Below are 21,401 nucleotides of genomic sequence, written 5' to 3'. Positions count from 1 at the left end.
CGTTTTTTTCGTAATGATCGGTATTTTGCGATTTTTTAGGAAAATTATCGCGACTTTTTCGTTACCAATACGATTTTTGCGGAAAAACGCAAGTTTTTCGTAGCCATTCCGAAAGTTGTGATTTTTTCGTAGCGTTAAAACTTGCGCAAAAAGTTTCGATTTTTTTCGTAGTGTTAAAACTTGCGCAAAACGTTGCGCCTTTTAAGTTTTAACGCTACGAAAAAAGCGCAACTTTTCGCGCAAGTTTTAACGCTACGAAAAAAGCGCAACTTTCGGAATGGCTACAAAAAACTCGCGTTTTTTCGCGCAAATCGTACTGGTAACGAAAAAGTCGCGATAATTTCCGAAAAGTCGTAAAGGCGCCGAAAAAATCGCAAAAAATACGAAAAAGTCGCAAAATGTTCGTTTTCCAATCGGAATTTTTCCAATTCGGTCGGAATTCGTGTCTTAGTAAATCAGCCCCTAGGTGTATTTACCAATGCCTTAAAAATAAAATAGAATTCTAATCATACTTGCTCTGTCAGGTCTACTTAGACAATTGGGCCAATGCAAATAAATCACAACAAAAACATTTTTTTTTCTTACAAAAGTTTATTTTAAAACATAGGATAAATAAATAAATATTTATAACGGTGATTTTTGTGCATAGTAAATAACAGTAACAGCTGCCCACTTTAGCTAAAATATTCAAGTTTAAGAAAACATTTAAATATAAAAATATCTTTAAAATATGCCATATTCCTTTACAAACTAAAGACACAGCTAAGGCTGTCATTTACAGCATGACCTCATTTTAGGCTGGGTGGTACCAAACACAAAGCTGTTTATTGCCATGGCAAAACCTCTCTACTATAGATATATCTTGGAGTTACATTATTTACTGTTCGCTGACTAGTGCAAGTCATGTCCATACAGTTATCAAAAATATTTAAAATATTCTGTAGTGTGCAGTATACAGTACAAATAGGGAAGCTTATTTGTAGGAAACTAGAAAAGATTTTGTTGCAGCTATTGTTATTATTGTATCTACTGATTCATTTAGTGACTAGCAATAACTTACATATAGATTTACTCTATGACATCGATATCTTGTTGGAAACAATAGCTTTCTATAATTTTTCCCTTTAACTATGTGCATGTTTTCACTGACAAATAAGAGAGAGAAATAGCTCCTGGTAAACATTGCCTCTGTTATTTATGCAGTTTGTGAATAAATATGGCTTGCAGTAGTTCCTCATTAAAATGACCCAGGGTTTTTTTTAGAGAAGTGAAAAATAGAGTTATTTTGTCATTAGAAGGGCCTTAGTTAGCAATCAGTGATGTGGTCCAAGTGTTTGACAATACTATGCAGGGATTTTTGGAGGCGATCCAGCGCTACCTTTTCTGTAGTATAAGGGGCTTTAGCATATTCTTCTGTCAGGTTCACCTGAGTGTCACATTGGGTGGGTTTTCTGGTTGTACATCCCATAATGTTGCCCAGTAACTGTAAGAGACTGCGGAGATTCTCCATGTCACTCAACATCTGATCAACATTTTCCAATGGAAGACTGGAGAAAATTTTTTGGAAAACTTCAAGAGTTTCATCCATACTTTCCAGGCTTTCTAGTACCTGCTCATCTGGGATAAAATCCAAACCATTGATTTTCAGATTGCTGGGGAAAAGGAACTGGATTTGTAAAAAAAAAATGAACAAAAGAGAAAAAATAGCAGTTGGTTAGAAGGGGCTAAAGAATACTGAGTAGTAGAAATGGCTCTGCTCCCCCCCCCCCCAAAAAAAATAAGCAGTGCAATGTATGCAAACAGAAAAGGGGTGTATATAAAATATAGCTGCAAAAAGAATGTGAATGTTACCATTCAGTTGCAGTATGGGGACCCAAGAGACACTTTAAGCTTATTTATCAATTTTAGAGTTGGTGAATTTGAGTTTGTTTTCTAAATCGAATAAACTTGCAACTTCCAGTGCTGGCTTATTTATTTTAAGGAAAACTCTATTGAATAAAAAACTCAAATACTTTGAAAAAACCTCAAATATCTCAAATTGATTATTGCTTGACTTAGCCTAGGACAACTCCCATAAACTTGCAAGCTTTTAAAGGCCAAATTTTTACGTTCGAGGTTTTGAACCAGAAGTCGAATTTGAGTTTTCTTAGCGCACAAAAACTTGTATTGATAAATCTCCCTCAATATTTAAATGTGATTTGCTTTATGAAATTCAAACAGGTGACCAACTAATAAAACATTTTGATGTTTCCCTTTACAGTAGTGGTTACCAGACTGTGGGACTGTGGAAGGTGGGCCCATCCCAAAGGCTAATTACACCAAATTTGGTTTTCACTGTTTTGGATGTGCCTGAGACTATAATAACTGTGTTTCTATATATCTGTAATCTTATGATGAGCTAAGAGAGGACCAAACAACATGGGACCAGAAAAATACTTCTGCTTTAAATGAGTCATTTTTCTCCTTTCAGATAAACAGTGGGAGTTATTTATTTAAGTAAGATGCTGTAATGTTACACAAATGTTACTTTTTGTATTTGTGTGTGTGTGTTGCAAGTCTCTACCAACTGCAAATAGAACTGCAAAGTACAAGAGATCTAAAGCAGATAGTTTGAACACCAGCACCCCAGCACATCCTGACAGACTTGTTTTGTGAAGAATCTGAGCATAGTTGGCGCAAACACAATGGCGTGGAAGACAAAGGAAGATCTGAATCTAAACTGAAACAACATGCAATTCTTTTTTTTTAAATTCAAGTTGTCATGTTACTGCACAGATTGCCATGGGCAGGTCTACATGTTTTCAAAGGGAAAAAAAATCTCTCCATTATCTGCCATTTGCAGGGTGGCTTTCCCCAGTGAAAGCAATTTCTCTGATATGGAAACAGAAGGACTGCTGGGTACAGCCACACTCTGTGCCAACTATTATGACCTACCCCCAGCTTATCAACATGGTCAGTAGTCTGAACATAAATATTTACTCATTTTTCCTCAAATGACCTGTGCATTGGTTTGTTTGAAAAGAAAGTGAAGAGATTAGAATACAGCAAGGATTGCTGTCTCTGGGAACAGCTTTTAAAGGGGAACTTTCACAAAAATGAAAATGTAAAATAAATTTCATTTTATAAAAATTATTTAAAAAATGATTATCTGGTGAGCAACATGTTGCTCACCAACCACTTGGATGTTGCTCCCAGTGTCCTCAAAGCAAGTGTTAATATTTACATTTCTGACTTGGAGGCATAAGACCATGTGGGTAATTTATAAAGACTGCACAAATTTGCACCAGGCCAGTAACCTATAGCAACCAATCAGAGGGGAATACTGAAGATAAATGTGAGTATTTCCAAAATGATCCACAAAGTTTAAAAGATTATATTTGGAAAATTCATTTTAATGAGAGTTTCTCTTTAAGTGATACAAACTTTGGATACAAATTGGGTCTAGTGATGATGAGTTTTTAAACAATATATCAGATCTCAGCGCTGCGGAATAAGTTGGCGCTTTATAAATAAAAGTTAATAATAATAATCCCAGGGATTTAGTAAGGGTACAAGCATTGCTGGGTGGTTAATGTCAGGAAGCCAGCAGACATACTGTGCATGCCCTGAAACTAGAGGTTCTTAGTTTAGTAACCAAATGCACAAACATTTTGATTTATCATCTTGGTAACTTTATCATGCACTTGAATTTGAGCATTTTTTATGTATTGTTTGCTAAAAATGACTTAGTGCAGCATCATTGTGCCTCACCTGGATCGGGTGCTCTTGTATCCTGGTTATCAAGGTCCTTGCCAACATCTTTGCATCATTTTTGACTCGATCAGCCTTTATAGCTCTTCCTTGGCATACTGGCAGCAACATCCACAAGATCCCACAGACTGAGAGGTGAATATATTGCATTGTAGGAATCTTGTGGTTTGGCCTGCATCAAACATTAAAAAATTGCATCTAACTACCCATATGCAAAAATAATAAATATCTATAGAATTACAGGGGACTTTAAATGACAAAAGAGAACATCTATACACACCCCTTGATTAAATGTAGAGTGAGTGGCCTCATTGCTTGTGTGACATGACTGATGAAAGCTTACATAAGAACATTTGGGAACTGACAGAGCAAGCCCAATACCAATCTTAACTGACACTAACAAATATGTATGTTTTTACATATCACTTAATCCACTTACTGCTGTAATCCCAGACCATAGCTGACTATTTGCTGTCTAGTATCAAGGTAGTCCCCATATAGCCATTATAAAACCTTAGTAATGGTCACCGTATATCCTTATACCTAGAAATTGCTCTATCCTTCCATTGTGAAACACTGAGTAACTTCCATGCCCAACATCAATAAATAAATGATACATATAATACATATGATTCTCCCATGATGATCAGTCAACAATGAAGAATTGTTTTTTAAGTATAGGACTCTATGGGAAATGGCATTTCCATATTTGACAACATTCTGGATAAAGGTTTTAGGATAATGGATCCTTTTCCAGTGTTTCAAAATAAAGAATATATTATCAAAAGTTATTTGTTACTTATTTTATTCTACGTATAAATCATATACATGAATCTATCATTTTTCTATTATTTCCAGTTGCCCTTGTCAGCTAAGTGTTGCAGAAGTGACATAACACTGTGAATAAGAGATCTGTCTGTTCTGTATGAGTTGATGAGCACAGCAGCCCAGTTTAGATTTCCTCAGACTTGTCCTATAACAACACTGACTCGTTTGATTTTTTTCACCCTCTCTGTGTTCCGGGAAATGATGAGCCAACCCCAGTGCTTATTTGAGTCCTCCCTTTTAAAATTTCATAGTCAAAGCAGTTTCTGCCCCTGGGGTACCGGCAATAGCAATGCCTCTAGCAGGCTGTAAAAAATGTGAACTATTTAGAATATTTTTTTTTTTGTTGGGGGGGAGGGAACACCTTCTTAACAGTTTTGCATCTGCAATGCAAGCCTTTACAGCACTGAAAGGGTTCCAGATATTACCAGCTGCTCTCTCTTTAAACATAAATTCCATTTTTGTCATTTCAAGACAATTTGTTGTTAATTGAAAAAAATATTGCTTGCAGTCATCTTCAATTATGAGGATTTGTTCAGATTAAGCCAGTAATAACTAGTCATTGATTTAGCCTGCTCTATTATTTCTAAATATACAGATTTAGCCAGTTATAGCCAGTTATAACTTGTAAAATGAGCAATGTGTGCTTTTCAGCTTCAATTGACTTGCTTGGCATTTTTATTTTATTTATTTCATTCTTTATGTTTTTTTCGCAGTGACTGTAACAAAGAAAATTGCAGGGATATCTCTTCATATGCTGTTAAACTAAAACACACAGCACCCCCTGACAGCCTTTGATTTTGTGCTGCATTTCAACAATGGGCTGGAAAGAGCAGTTTTGATATCTCTGGGGTATAACGTTGTTAAAGGACAACATTCAGTTTGTTGTCGGATCTGAGTTAATAACAAAGCCAGTAGGGATTCTTCGAGTGCACGGATCATAAAATGCTGGGACTAGTTCTTACGAGAGCAATGACATAAATGGAAAGGCATTACACAGCATTGCTTGACAACAACAACCGGGGCATTGCACAATGTCTGGAGCATGATACCAAGGGAATTCACGAGGAAGCATATAAATCTAAGCACAGAGCAGCACGCATATGACACAGAGACCTAAGCATGGGTTCAGGAAAGTTTAATAACATTATATTGGCAGAAGTATAAAAAGCTAATAATTGTAGGGATAATTAGTTTGTGTTATATATATATAAATAGGAACACCGATGTTAAATTAGCCTGATACTATTGGTAATATAGGATTTATTATCAGGAATGCTTGGTACCTGGAACTTTCTTGTTAAGGGATCTTTCCATAATTAGGATCACCATACCTTAAGGCTGATGCCACATGGGCTGATTCTTGGCCAAAGGAAAAATAGAGACTGAGTTTTAGCCCCTGCCCTGGCATCAGCTTTTTTCCTTGCCTGCACCTGGAACCACTGTGTCGGCCTGGCCGCAGGGACAGACAGCGGATATTTGCTAAAATGGAGTCAATATCTGCCGCATGTGCCTGAACACCTCAAAGTCATACCTGCCAAAATATTTGGTAAGCACTACATAGTAGTCTTGTCAATATTGCATTGCAATAGTTCTGCATAGCACCATAGATTTTCTACAGGAACTAAACAAAAACACAAACAATCCCTTTTAGGTTAATAGCACAAGGGGATATTTGTAGCATTTTGTCTTATCTCTCATGAGGCAATAAATGATTGGGGTAACAAAATGCCGCAAATCTACCCTTGTGCCATCACCCTGTTCAGTTTCTATATTAGTCTGCTTTCATTCTCACTTCAAATCTGCTGCCTGGTTGCTAGGGTTAATAAGCTAAACTCCAAAATTAAGTTTTCAAATTGTCTTGGAACCCAGCTGTCTACATCATACTAAAAGTGATTTTTTTAGGTGAACTACTTATTTAATATGGAACAGTGTAAATCTGTATGGAATACAGGTACAGGTATGGGACCTGTTATCCAGAATGCTTGGGACATGGGTTTTTTTCTGTAATTCGGATCTCCATACCTTAAGTCTACTAAAAAATTATTTAAATAGTAATTAAGCCCAATAATATTGTTTTGGCTGAATTAAGGCTTTATTATATCTTAGTTGGGATCAAGTACAAGGTACTGTCTTATTATTACCGAGATAAAGGAAATACGTTTTAAAAGACTGAATTATTTGATTAAAATGGAGCCTATAGGAGATGGCTTTTCCATAACTCGAAACTTTCTGGATAACGGGTTTCCAGAAAATGGATCCCATAACTGTACTGTTGTTGTAAACTGAAATATAATAGACACACAGCAGTATACCACTGTCATAAAAATTGGGTTACAAAATAGGGTATAAAAAATTGATTAATAAAAAAGTTTCATTGCCCTGTTGTTTCTAGTAAATGCAGTTATAATAAAATATATATAATATGTTGTTTTAATGCAAGATTCCTTAAATGAAGCACAGCATATTGGGTGGGCAAAGTGTTCCTTCCCTGCTTGTATGCATTTATACACACAGCTATGATATGATTTGATTTGATATGGCAGCTCACACTTCTATATATGTGACAAATAGTGGAGAATGAATGCAATATGCACATAAATACAGTTTTTAGAGTGATTTAGTGTGATTATTTTGTTGGCATTAAGGAATGTAAGCAAAAATAACAAGAAGCACGAGTTCCTGTTAAAGAAAAATTATTGTATGGAAAAAATCTTGTAAAACAGTTGGCAATAAACTGTAAGCAGAATGCCAAAGATTTTTTTTGACTTAGCCCAGTTTCGCCGGAAATTATTATAGGTAACTGTCACAGGTTTTCTCATGTCAAATGATAAACAGCAATCCCTGTCTAGATGTAAACATTATGTACTAGTATACAGGAAACAGAGTAAAAAAAGATTATATTTTGTTTAGTTATGTTATTTAATGCTTAATATTATATAAAATTCATATCATGTTATTCAACTTTCATAGGCAAAATCCACAAGATTCACAAAATTCACAAAAACGCTGCAAAATCCTTTAGTTCAGTTTACAAAATTTCTGTTGATGCTGTTCTGTAATATGGCACCTGAAAACAAGCCATAGAGGATTTAACATTGTATCGAATCTGAACACTAGTCACTAGTCTATCTAGCAGGCAAGTGGTAAATTGAATTGGCAAGTTAGCCTTCCTTAAAAAAAGCATGGTCTTACCTCTCCAAGTGTTTCTTAGTATGAATGAATGCTGAGTGACAAACCTTATATACTGTTGACCCAGCATTGCCTAAGATATTACTCATCCAAAAATCTAATGCAATGCTGTCACCTAACCAACCCCCTTATGTGTTACCAAAGGAGGATGGACATATTTCTAGCCTCACTTTTCATTAATAAGTGCATGCAGGCTTGTTTGTTTTTGGCAAGAAAAAGATAAAAGGAAATTATTTTTGCATAACATGACACAGCAAAAAGGAGAACATAACACAGACATACATTACAAAGTGCTCATCTAACATGGGTAACAATTCAAGTAATTTGAATATAATCTTATAGGAACAGACTTCAAATGGACATATAACATTTAGAAACAGGAATGTACTAAATCCATAATTTTTGGATTCAGTTTAATACCAAATGTTCCAACAAACTTTTATCTGAACCCCTGACAAATTCTGAAAAAAATGTCATCTCATTTTTATGGATTGGAAGCAATTGCAGTCAAAACTGAATAGGGATTGTGTCCTTTCCAATACTTGCATGATATTTGCATGTGATTCTTCTGTACCTATTGAGCACAGGTGAGGTACAACATGCATTCTGCAAAATATACCTGACGTATCCATGGGCAGTGCCAAGCATTGGTGCAGTTTTGTATTGTTTAATATTTATATAGCACCACAGATCTATGCAGTGCTTTATGCAGCATAAACACAAACAGATGTGATATTTATTAGAGGTTAGACAGTAATAATAAAACAGGCAGCTGGAGTTTCAATACACAGTTTAAATGAGGTCCCTGTCAAAAAGAGCGTAAAATTTAAAGAAGGGGATGACAGACAGAAACAAAATTGGGAAGGGAACAAGTGCATAAGTCATGGGAGTATTGCTGCAAAGGAAAGCTGGGGAAATGTAATATTAAATAGAAGAAGGGAGAAGGTGGCGATATGAGCAGTCCCCCTTGGACATAGTAAGTTTCAGGTGGCAAGCAGCCACCTAAGATGCTAAGGAAGTGAGGCATTTTGTTACTTTAGCTTGAATAGCAGTGTTGAGATTGTGGCATTTAAAAGGAGGATCTGTGGATTTGACAGACACTTGGACCTCAATAAATCTTTGAAATCATTTATTTTTTACTTTGCCCGCTGTGCTGGTCATTGTGTAAATAGCTTCAGACCTCTGCGCTCTATTTAGGAGCAGGGAGACCTATGGACTTCTCATGAATCAAGTGCTGTCTGTGTTAGGCAGCAGCACTTGATAGACCCCAGTGTATTCCATAGATTCCAATGTATCCTGACAGAAAAAGTCACATCAGAAAAAAGTTGCCACAGAAAAAGTCACAGCAAAAGCCAGCCATTGACTTCAATGCATGTCCCAAGGTTTCACAAATTTTTCAGCAAAGCGTAACAGGACAGATTTGCACATCACTACTTGTAGTTTATTTAGAGCATAAATTGAATTCTGCACCTATGAATCTAAATTGAATGCAAGAGGTTGAAGACGCTAGTCCACCTTAATCAAGGAGCATTCCAAAAGTGCCCCTAAACCGACAAGTATAGGTTTTCCCATAATATTTTCCAATCCCTTGTGGACCTTTGGCAAGTGGTGAAATATAGGTACCACCAGATGTTCTTAAACCATAAAATTCACCTAATACAAAATGAAAATCCCAAGGGATTCACCAAAGGATACATGGGACTTGAGGGTACTAAACAGCATGTTGTAGCATGATGTATTGGGTTCAATATTACGTGTGTTGATTTATCATTGGAATAAGGCCATTGAAAACAATAAATCTGCTCTTGCTGATCATGTGTTTCCCTACTGTCATAGCTGTTAAGTAAAAATTCTCTTCTTAAAGGAGATGTAGAGGCAAATATTATATAATATAATTACAGGTATAGGATCCCTTATCCAGAAACCTGTTATCCAGAAAGTTCAGAATTACGGAAAGGCCATCTTCCATAGACTCCATTATAAATAAATAACAAAGATATAATTGATCCTTATTGGAGGCAACACAAGCTTATTGGGTTTAATAAATGTTAAAATGATTTTTAGCAGGCTTAAGTTATCGAGATACAAATTACGGAAAGATCCCTTATCCGGAAAACCCCAGGTCCCAAGCACTTTGGATAACAGGTCCCATATCTGAATTATATAATAATTGTTGACAGTATCAAAGTTAGAAAATTAACTCCTAGTACAAAGTTGATTCAGGGGCTGGTCAGTTTCAAACTCTTATTTTTTATCTGTCAACCACAACTGAGGAGCCAGATAATGAAGACTTCTCTTTTAATATACCCAATTCTAGTTATATAACTACTGATGCATGGGTCACTCGGGTGGTTCAAGAGATTTGAACATGTAAAGTTAAACAAAGGTTCAGGACCAGATGGTATTCATCCGAGGGTATTAAACGAGCTTAGAGCTGTGGTTAGTGATGCCTGAATCTGTCCCGTTTCGCTTTGCCAAAAAATTTGCGAATCTTTCAAAAGATTCGTGAAACGGTGAAAAATTCGCAAAACAGCGAAAATGTCGCGCATCAAAAAAATTGTCGTCCGCGACTATTCTTTTGTCACCCGCAGCTGTTCTTTTGACGCCCACGGCTATTCTTTTGTCGCCCGCGGCTATTCTTTTGTCGACCGCGGCTATTATTTTGTCGCCTGTGGCTATTCTTTTGATGCCCGCGACTATTCTTTTTTGACACATGACTATTCTTTTGACGCCCGCGTCAATTTTTGGACACGCAGCAAATTTTTCCGCAGCTAATTTTTTCATCCGTTTTTGTGAAACAATCCGTCAATGGTGAAACGCGGAAATTCGCTGCGAATCCATGCCTGGTGAAACATTTCACCCATCACTAGCTGTGGTTGCCAACCCTCTTCACTTAATTTTGCAGGATTCATTGAGGTCTGGCATGGTGCCGAGAGACTGGCAAATTGCTAATGTAGTGCCATTATTTAAAAAGGGATCCCGTTCTCAACCTGAAAACTATAGGCCTGTTAGTCTGACATTAGTAGTAGCACTTTGTGCCAGCATGGTCTTATGCCTAACAGATCTTGCCAAACTAATTTAGTCGCCTTTTATGAGGAGGTGAGCAGGAACCTCGATGCTGGAATGGCAGTTGATGTCACCTACTTAGACTTTGCTAAAGCGTTTGATACAGTACCTCACAGAAGGTTAATGATAAAATTGAGGAATATTGGCCTGGAACATAATATTTGTAATTGGATAGATAACTGGCTGAAGGATAGATTACAAAGAGTGATGGTAAATGGAACATTTTCCAATTTCACCAGTGTGGTTAGTGGAGTACCCGCAGGGGTCATTGTTTATTAATGACCCGGAGGAGGGCATAGAGAGTACTGTTTCTGGTTTTGCTGATGACACTAAATTGTGCAAAACTGCTGCCACTTTGCACAGCGAAAACTGGGCCACAAACTGGAAAATGAGGTTCAATGTGAACAAGTGCATGCTGCAAGTTATGCACTTTGGTAGAAATAATATAATTGTGAGCTAGATATTAAGTTGTCTAATTCCAGGCAGTGTCATTCTGTGGCTACTAAAACAAATAAAGTGCTGTCTTGTATAAAAAAGTGCATAGACTCAAGGGGTGAAAACATAATTTTGCCTCTTTATAGGTCCCTGGTAAGGCCTCACTTTGAGTATGCGGTGCAGTTTTGGGCTCCAGTCCTCAAAAAGGATATTAATGAGCTGGAGAGAGTGCAGAGACTGCAACTAAACTTTAAAGGGGATGGAAGATTTAAACTATTAGGTTAGACTGTCAAGGTTGGGGTTGTTTTCTCTGGAAAAAAGGCACTTGCGAGGGGACATGATTACTTTTTACAAGTGCATTAGAGGGGATTATAGACAGATAGGGGGCAAAAACGACCAGCGCAGCGTAGGTGGTTTATCACAGTGAGTGCAGTGAGGTTGGGGAATGCCCTTCCTAGTGATGTGATAATGGCAGATTCTGTTAATGCCAATAAGAGGGACTTGGATGATTTCTTGAACAAGCATAGTATCCAAGGCTATTGTGATACTAATATCTACAGTTAGTATTGATGTTGGTATATATAGATTATGTATGTGATAGTATAAATAGGTCAGTATAGGTTGTGTGTGCTGGGTTTACTTGGAATGGTTGAACTTGATGGACTCTGGTCTTTTTTCAACCCTATGTAACTATGTAAGACAGGACTCACTTGGACAAACATGATGGCATGCGTGATCCATGATTTCTGCTTTTTTGCAAAGCTGCTCCTGTGTTGGTTAAAAATTGGTTCAAAAAGTCACTGACAATGTTTTCATGCCTAAGACTACATTTTCCTAAAATGGTTATCTACGGGTAAGTGTGGTTTGTTGTTTTACGGTAATGTAAACTGATATTACAGGGCTGATTATTAAATTCTAAAGCTTATCGTGTTGGTTAATATTTGGAGACTCTTCCATTAAGAAAAAAAAAAAAAGAATTAAACGTTCATTTACTAACAGTGAGAAAAAATTGCCCTAGTGTTTAAAGCCATGGCAATTAGATTTTTACTTTCATTATTCTTTCTGCATCTGGCTGAAGAAAACTTATTACATTACAATCCCCCACAGTGTTTCAATGTTAAAATAACGGAAATGGAATCTTACCTTTGTGGGTTGCTTCTAACTGCTAAGAATGAGACGTGTCAACAATTCAGTGAACAATTTCAGGTCCTGGATAACTAGAAGTATGCAGATAAAGGACCAACACAATACAGCAATTGTGTGGTTTGTTTTCGTAAAATGCTAAATTTTGGGGGCACGATCCTTCATATAGTGTTAGACTATATAAAGGCAAAAAATTTAAGGAATTAGGACTTTCTGCGAGTATCTAATAAAGTGATAGAAAGTTACCAATATATCCCCAGAATCTCTCACTTCACAATGGAACAAGGTGCAATCAGATATGTCTGCACAGAGAAAAATACAGGTATAAGATCAGCCCGTTATCCAGATATCTCCAAATTATGGAATGGCCATCTCCCATAGACTCCATTTTAATCAAATTATTCAAATTTTTAAAAAAGATTTATTTTTTCTCTGTAGTAAAAAAACAGAACATTTGACTTGATCCCAACAAAGATATAATTAATTCTTATTGGAGGTAAAACAGTCCTATTGGGTTTAATTAAAGTTTAAATGATTTCTTAGTAGATTTAAGGTATGGAGATCCAAATTACGAAAAGATCCCCTTATCCCCAGGTCCCAAGCCTTCTGGATTACAGGTCCTTTACCTGCACTCTTATATTAATTTTGGGCAGATCAGAACACGTTTAATTCAAACCCTATTTATTTGCTTTATTTTGAACCTAGATGTTTGCCTGTATGAAGCTGTGACTATTTTTACCGAGACCCACTGTCAGTTCTCATTACCCTCAGTAAGATAAGATGCATGGAGCAAAAGGCGCCAGGGAGCACAGATAAGCTCATAACATTAACAGATCTCATCTATCTCCAGACACCTGTGACACCTAAGCAAAAGGTAACATTACCATACAGACTGTAATTTTTCCCAGAACTTTCACACTATAAATATTTATTATGCAGTAATCACAATGGCCTTTAAGCAGAATGATGTTATTATTGCCATTTCTTTATCGTATTACCATATTATTAATCATAATAACATTTTTGCTAAACTCCACACATAGTTATAGTTCAAAACTGTAAAGACTAGATTCAAATCTCAAATCTGCTGGATTTGTAATAGCTTAAATGCACTATAATTTGCTGTTTTATCATTGTCTAATCTAAACTAGGCTCACTTTTCCTGTTTTCCTTCCTGGGTGACACAGGTACAGTGTATGTACAATGCTGAAAACAGGGTGGCCCAAGGCACTGAAAAATATAGGAGCTATCTAAGTGGGCTCTGACTTGGACTCTTGCTATTCTCTACCTTCTGCAAAGCCAGCCCACAGTCATTTTTTGGAAATATGGGGGACAATTCAATATAAATCTCAGTACCCCAGTACTACTGTCCTACCCAGTTCACATGCATAATGATCTGCTCCTTATAGTTTATACTTGACAGTACCCTTGGCATTAAAGTGGTGCATCAGGACATCATTAAACACGTTATTGTTCCTACTTGTGCTTGGAATGAGATTTCAACTAAATACTTGCCTTTTCCACCTACTTAGCAGAGTGAGTAATAAGGAAACAGACTTTCTTCGTGGGGATTATTTGATTAAAAAAAAGCAAAATAAATTTTAATGTAAGGGAAGTCTTGTATCTGGTCATTGTTCTTTATAGGTATCTTTCAGCTGAGTGAACAAAAAGGGCTCTGCCATTTCTCTGAGGCATTGTTTAGAAATTCTATATAAAAAAACAGTAGCACCTGAGTTGCTGGGAGGCATTTCTTTTCCTTAGAAAGCAAAGCAGCAGCACCACCTATGATTTCTGCTTGACACAAAAAACAGATATGTAAAGTTGAATAAAGTTTGAATGTATATACCAGAAACTGATTAACTAGCTTTCAGGGCTTTATGAGTTTGTAATTCATGAAAAATGTTCAACTTACTTTTTATTTATTTTTTTTAAAAAATGAAAAAAAAAACCCACATAAAAGCAAAATGTGTTTAAAGTATAAATCCATCTGTCTTATTCTTATTTTGAATATACTGTAGATATATATTCCTCCTTAAACTTTTACTAGTTAGACAGATGAAGTTACCAAGACAAAATAAGAAAAGTTCCAGAATAAGGACAAATAAAATGACTTCTCTATCCACTGAAGGTTGTCATAGCCGAGTGGTTGGGGCACATGGGGTTCCAGTCCCCAGTTTTATATGTGAACATGTCCCAAACCAGATATTGCTTGATAATGGTGGTTTTAGCCCCAAACAAAGCTATTAGGGGGTTTCTCTCAAATGAAGGAGGAGGGTTTATTGCCTGGGCCGGGGAGATGATGTTACTGGAGCTCTCTGAGTACCAGGTACATTTGCAATATTTATTGCTTCATTCCATGATTAAAAGCAAGAGAGACATTTTATTAGTACTCACTTTCAGCCTAAAAATGAGACATTTCCATGTACCAGGACAAATGGTGAAATCGAGCACTTACAATATTTATCACTTTTCTGTGAGCAAATAGAAACTGTATGGTTAAGTTAGACATGCTTATAAAAGTATCATACATTAATAAAAATTACTCTGCATAATGTTCTGCCATCTCATATCTGTTATGCAAATCATTTTAATTCTCTTGGAGAAAGATGATTTCTTCATTACTTATCAGTTTTATCACATTGTGAGTAACCAAAAGGCTGCTTCCAGGCTCCTACAACAGACGTACCAACTTAAATACTTTCTCCACTAAACAGTGTATTAATGTCTCATAGAAAGACAACACATATTTTAAATATTGGTTTTATTTAATACATTCATAGCCTCAGAATAGAAACTAATACCGAGTTGTTCTTGAACTTAAATGTTCCCTTATGTTTGGGAATTTGGGAATTAGTGTTTGGGAATTGGATCTGCTATATTGCAACATGTGTCTAACTGTTATGCAGACTGTTAGCGTGAGGCTCTTTTTACTGGAACTTCAGAATGCAGCAGAAGCAATTTCCCCCCTCCATTACTAAGTTGTGTCTGCTTGAATATGACTATGGGATTTTATTGTCAGTAGTAAATTATAAAATCATTACTCCCAGAAAAACCCTGTATAGTAGAAATGTATATAGGTCCTAGAAAGAAATATAAACTTGTAATCTGGTATGAGGCAGCCATCAAGGGTACAGATGACAACACAGTTGCATTCCTGATGCCCTAAAGAGTGATATTATAACGCTTAATATAGTTCAATGAGCAAGGTTTAGTGTATTTTACTCTAAACCTAGTTCGTATGGTGCTGATAATCTAGAGTAGGATGTATTTCAGTTGACTGAAGGTCCAACAGGTCTATGGCAGATGGTTGAATTTCAGCAGTACTACTCATAGGGGCTGATTTACTAAGACACGAATTCGAATCCGAATTGGAAAAATTCCGATAGGAAAACGAACATTTTGCGTCTTTTTTGTATTTTTTGTGATTTTTTTCGGCGCCTTTACGACTTTTCGGAAATTGTCGCGACTTTTTCGTTACCAATACGATTTTCACGAAAAAACGCGAGTTTTTCGTAGCCATTACGATTCGCTCGTATCTTGTCGCGACTTTTTGTATTGAGCGCTCGTAAGCGTCGGGCGAAACTTTCAGACTTAGCATGATTTTGGAAGCCTCCCATAGAACTCAATGGCACCCTGCAGCTGCAACCTGGCCCAAGAAAAGTCACCATACTGAAGCTTGAATGAATCCGAATGCTACGAAAAAATTGCAACATTTTGCGCAACTTTCGGAATGGCTACGAAAAAGGCGCGACTTTTCGCGCAAGTTTTAACGCTACGAAAAAATCACCAGATTTTACACAACATTCGGATGGCAACGAAAAAGTTGCGATAATTTTCCGTAAAAATCGCCAAATACCGATCATTACGAAAAAAGCGCAATCGGACGCATTCGGCCAGTTCGTGAGTAAGTAAATGGGCCCCATAGTGTAGTCATACATGTTGCCAATCTAGCATGCATTTCAATAAAATGCACTTAAATCTACACGTCTTTGTGTTTTTCTATACTGTTAGCCTAGTATCCGAGGAGCATCTTTCTCCAGCATCTGCTAATGCATTTGTAAAGGTCTGCAGACACTGGTATCGTTTTATGAACAAAAGTGCATGTACACATGCACATGTACATATTTTTTTGATGTCTCATCATTATTGTGCCATAAGTCAGAAATCTATCTGGCAAGAAATTTGCTAATCCTTCTGATGACATATACATTTAAACTGTGACTGTAGTAATAAAGAGAACCCGCAGAAACTAAAGAAGCCTCTGATCTGTTCCCGCTGGCTATCTGATTTATAACCATCTAGTAAACCTTGGTTACTTTAATGCCTTCAGGTGATATAGTCAGCCATGATTATTTTACTTACTAATCTCAAACAGATTAGCTCTTAACTACTCCCTAATGTCTCAGATGCTTCTCACCGGAAGGTGATTACTATCCTAGCACCTTCATGAACTGTTGGACCCATATTAGTAAGTCAATCTCTATAGGCAAGGTATTAACATGTGGGGGTAAATGAGTAATCATTATGACAAGTTTCCTTAATAAAATAATAATGAATATAATACAATATAAACTCTCTTTGTTGAAGCTGTGTATAAACTTTTTAACCTTTTGACACTAATGCAGACCTTAGTATCTAACCTTATCATTATACTACATAGGAAAGACATTCACTAACTATAATAAGCCATCAGGAGCCTTTCATATGATAGCTAGACCACTGTAGTTTTGCATTAGGTCACCATTGTGATGGTCTAATTTGAAACTCAGAAAACCATTTCCATAACTTGCATGTCATTCAGACACTGTTCACAGTGGCTTGTGGCTCTTGCGCTTCTGGCCATTGTAATTATAAATGATTGCTATATAAAAACAAAACTCACAAGTCTTTACCAGGTCTAGTACCGTATAGTAATTAAACAGCAGATTGCAGTTACTCATCACCAATCTGACAGCAAACTTTTGATTAGTTCCCAAATGTTTACTAGGCTACTAGATGCAAAATGACAACTGTAGTTCGATGTGTGCATTCCTCACTGCTTTTTCTTGCAGTGTTTCAAAATTTTAACTCCAATTTGTATATTGATCTGTGTGCCTTATCTGTATTATTTTATACTCTGTGGTCTATTGCAAACCATAAGTTTCCAGGGGTCACAAAAGCAACCAGGTCCAGCACTGTTCTTCTTTGCTGCATCTAAAAAAAAAGGCGCACAGCATTACTGTTGAGCTATGAAGGCTTATTTACAAAGGTCCAAATACAAGTTGAGGTATGCTTAGAGATTAAAATTCTACTCTATTAAAGCTCCATACTCTTTAGTAGGCATACAAATCCAGTGCATCAAAAATATTGCAGATTATTGCAAGAGAAAGTCTTCCACTTAGAAAAGAAATATATAGTAGCAATGAAGAAATGTGTTTAAAATTCCAATAACTCTACCCAACTTGTAGTGCAGCTAGCACAACAAACCCTGGCAGTTATTCAAGTAAATACATAACCAGATTAGATACTAGTCCATCCCAGTTACCTACATTTATCTCTTAAACACCTTAAACCAACAACCTGCAGCCTATCTCAAATCCCCAATATCCCAGTATGAAATAGCACAACTAATCAAGGCCCTACCACCACATAAAAAAGAGGGCTCCTGAAGGGTTACCTGCTGACTGCTATAGAATTAATGCCAAAACCCTGGACTCACAAACTCCATAAAGCCTTCCCAAATTCCCTATAGTTCTTATACTAAAAGAGGCTTGGGAACCTGCCCAATGTGGAGTGCACAGACCACTTTTGCTTCTAAACGTTGATGCCAAGAAACTGGCCTCTGACCACTTTATAAAAGTTTACCAATCTGGTTTCAATCCACAGAAATCCACGCATATAAACTTTACAAGGTTCTATGCCAGGGATCCCCAACCTTTTTAACTTGTGAGCCACACTCAGACTTAAGACACATTGGTGAGTTGTGATGGGCGAAAATTTTCACTGGGCATGTATTGGTGGTGAATTTCCACGTTTTGCCATTGGGAGATTTTTGTCGCAAAAATATTTGCCGCGCATCAAAAAATTGGCACCCGTGTCAAAAACAATTGTTGCTCACATAAAAAAAATTACGCTTGGCCAAAAAAAACATTTTTGCCATTTTGCTAAATAAAACAGGACAGATTCCCTCATCCCTATTGGTGAGCGACATAAGCATGAGAAAAGTTCTTTGGGGATGCTAAATAAGGACTGTTGTTAGCCCCATATGGGCTGCTAATGATGCTACTCTAGGGGGCACATTTACTTACCTACGAACGGGCCGAATGCGTCCGATTGCGTTTTTTTCGTAATGATCGGTATTTGGCGATTTTTCGGGAAATTATCGCGACTTTTTCGTTGCCATTCCGAATGTTGTGCAAAATCTAGCGATTTTTTCGTAGCGTTAAAACTTGCGCAAAAAGTCGCGCCTTTTTTGTAGCCATTCTGAAAGTTGCGCAAAATGTTGCGATTTTTTCGTAGCGTTCGGATTCATTCAAGCTTCAGTATGGTGACTTTTCTTGGGCCAGGTTGGAGCTGCAGGGTGCCATTGAGTCCTATGGGAGGTCCTATTATGAGCGCTCAATACGAAAAAGTCGCGACAAGATATGAGCGAATCGTAATGGCTCCGAAAAACTCGCGTTTTTTCGCGCAAATCGTATTGGTAACGAAAAAGTCGCGACAATTTCCGAAAAGTCGTAAAGGCGCCGAAAAAATCGCAGAAAATACAAAAAAGTTGCAAAATGTTTGTTTTGCAATCGGAATTTTTCCAATTCGGATTCGAATTCGTGTCTTAGTAAATCAGCCCCTAGGAGTAAATCTGTGTCTTTGTGCTTCCAACACTTGCCTCCAACTTAAAAATATAAAAAATGGGCACCTGGTTTGAGGTAAATGGCATCCAATCCCCTAAAATCTACCTACAGCAATGCACAAGGCAAAGTTGCCCGCTATCTCTGCTTTTTTTTCTTTGGCAATAGATCCCCTGGCAGAGACAATCAGGGCAAGAACCATCTAGAAGTGAATGAAAATCAAGGCAGTGGAAAAGATCTCTCTATAAGCCAACAATGTTCTCCTATACCTTCAAGACACAGGACCATTACTGGACAAAACAGAGGAATTTGCTAGAGACTCAAAAGTTAACTGATAAAAATAAGTTCTCTTTCCACTGGATGAAAACATTTAACAAATTACTTTCCATAGACCAGATCTAACTAATACCTTCAAATATCTACGCCCCACTATGATTTGTAACACCCTTATATTTCTGCCCAAAAATTACTTCTATAGTCTTGACAAACTTACAACCACAACATATCACAAATGGAGGGAAACACTTGGAAAGCAGGCTACAAACGGGATTAAGAAAAAGATAATCTTTACCATTTCCTAATATCCTTCCACGGCAGACATAAAATACAAACTCCTATATCAAATATACTCAACTCCAATAAAAGTTACATCCAAGCAACAGAAAACTGCACAGATGCCAAGTGAAAGAGGTGAACTTTATACATATGACCACAATGTTCCCAAATTTAGAGTTTTTGGAGAAATTCATACTATATGTAAGGGATGAGCCAGTAAAGTTTTGCAGCAAAATTTTTTAATTTTAAACTAATCAGAATTCTTATATTGAAATTTAAAGGGTGCCTATCACCCTAAAATTACTCCCCCCACCAGTTGGGGAAAACAATAGTTTCAGAAATCAAAAATTCAGAATTAAATTTTTCTCTTGCTTTCATTTGCATAATGATTTTTTTCCCTTCTGTTTCTAACAGTTTCTCATAGACTTTTTACACAGTTAAAACATTTCTACATTCTAATCACCTGCATGTTGAATTTTTTGGCATTTTTCACATTTCAAAGAACCTTTTAAATAAATGACACACTGTAAGAACAGTCTATATAGAATATGAAATATCAATTCTACATTAGTAACATCAATTGAAAATAAAAAAAATCTTACTGGAACAAAATGCTAGATTCTCCACAGAAAACACAGAATTTGGTTCCATAACAGTTTTTGCCATTCCATATCTTGGTATGTGCCACACCCATGATCCAGTACCTAAAAATGTTATGGCAAGCAATAAGGGCAGAAGCACACGAGGAGAGCTATCACCTGCAGGATACCTGCATTACTGCAGGCAACAAATCTCCTGGATAAGGGATCTTTCTGTAATTTGGATCTCCATACCTTAAGTCTACTAAAAAATAATTTAAACATGAATTAAACCAAACAGGAACTCCCTCCAATAAGAAAAATTACATCTTAGTTGGGATCAAGTACAAGGTATTTAAATTTGATTTAAATTGATTAAAATGGTCTATGGCAGATGGCCTTTCCATAATTTGGAGCTTTCTGGAAAAAGGATCCCGTGCCTGTACTAACAAAAAGGGATGTTAGTGGGTATCACAGATAAATCATTATTGTGCTTACCCATTATGTGGAAGGTAATCCACTATGCACAGAGGGCGCCCATGACAAAGCATCAACCATTTTGAAAACATATTTAGTGAACTTCAAAGATTCTTTTGGGATATATCATTATATTGGTAGATTTGTGCTTAAAAGTTAATATACATGCAGATATATATTTATAAATATAAAATTGATACGTCTTTCCTAAAAAAAGCATAACATTCATAAAATCCTAAAATTATAGCTACAAAAGACGTGTTGTATGTGACTGAGCAAATGCCTGGGAGAGCACGTTCATCCTTTCCGAGAAGCTCAAAGAAGACATTGCTGGAGTTTGTATGCCCAGAGGTTATGTAAGACCTTTTAATAAACCCAAGTTGATGCTTTCCCAAAATGAGGATTAAACATTATGAATCTCTCTATCCAGATCAACATTTAACTGTAAGCATTAGAAAATATCATTGGCCATCAAAAAACCAGTCATTTTTACATCTGCCCATTTTCCATCCTTACTGTTATTTTAGATGCTTAGAACTCTTAAAAATACAGCTGA

At 36.6% G+C, this 21,401-nt stretch overlaps 1 protein-coding gene across 1 annotated transcript; it reads right to left on the bottom strand.

Annotated features, from left to right (window-relative positions):
• Window positions 1-580: 580 nt before the first annotated feature.
• Window positions 581-6,572, bottom strand: lep (leptin). The gene is made up of 2 exons (XM_002931835.4): window positions 3,751-6,572; window positions 581-1,666 (listed from the first exon to the last, which is right to left on the bottom strand). Exons 1-2 carry the CDS (start codon window positions 3,898-3,900, stop codon window positions 1,307-1,309), a joined length of 510 nt encoding a protein of 169 aa, XP_002931881.3. The 5' UTR covers window positions 3,901-6,572; the 3' UTR covers window positions 581-1,306.
• Between the last annotated feature and the right edge of the window lie 14,829 nt (window positions 6,573-21,401).

This window comes from Xenopus tropicalis, chromosome 3 (genome assembly GCF_000004195.4).
Source record: "Xenopus tropicalis strain Nigerian chromosome 3, UCB_Xtro_10.0, whole genome shotgun sequence".
In the NCBI taxonomy this organism is placed as follows: Eukaryota; Metazoa; Chordata; class Amphibia; order Anura; family Pipidae; genus Xenopus; species Xenopus tropicalis.
This window is presented reverse-complemented; position numbering and strand designations above follow the sequence as displayed.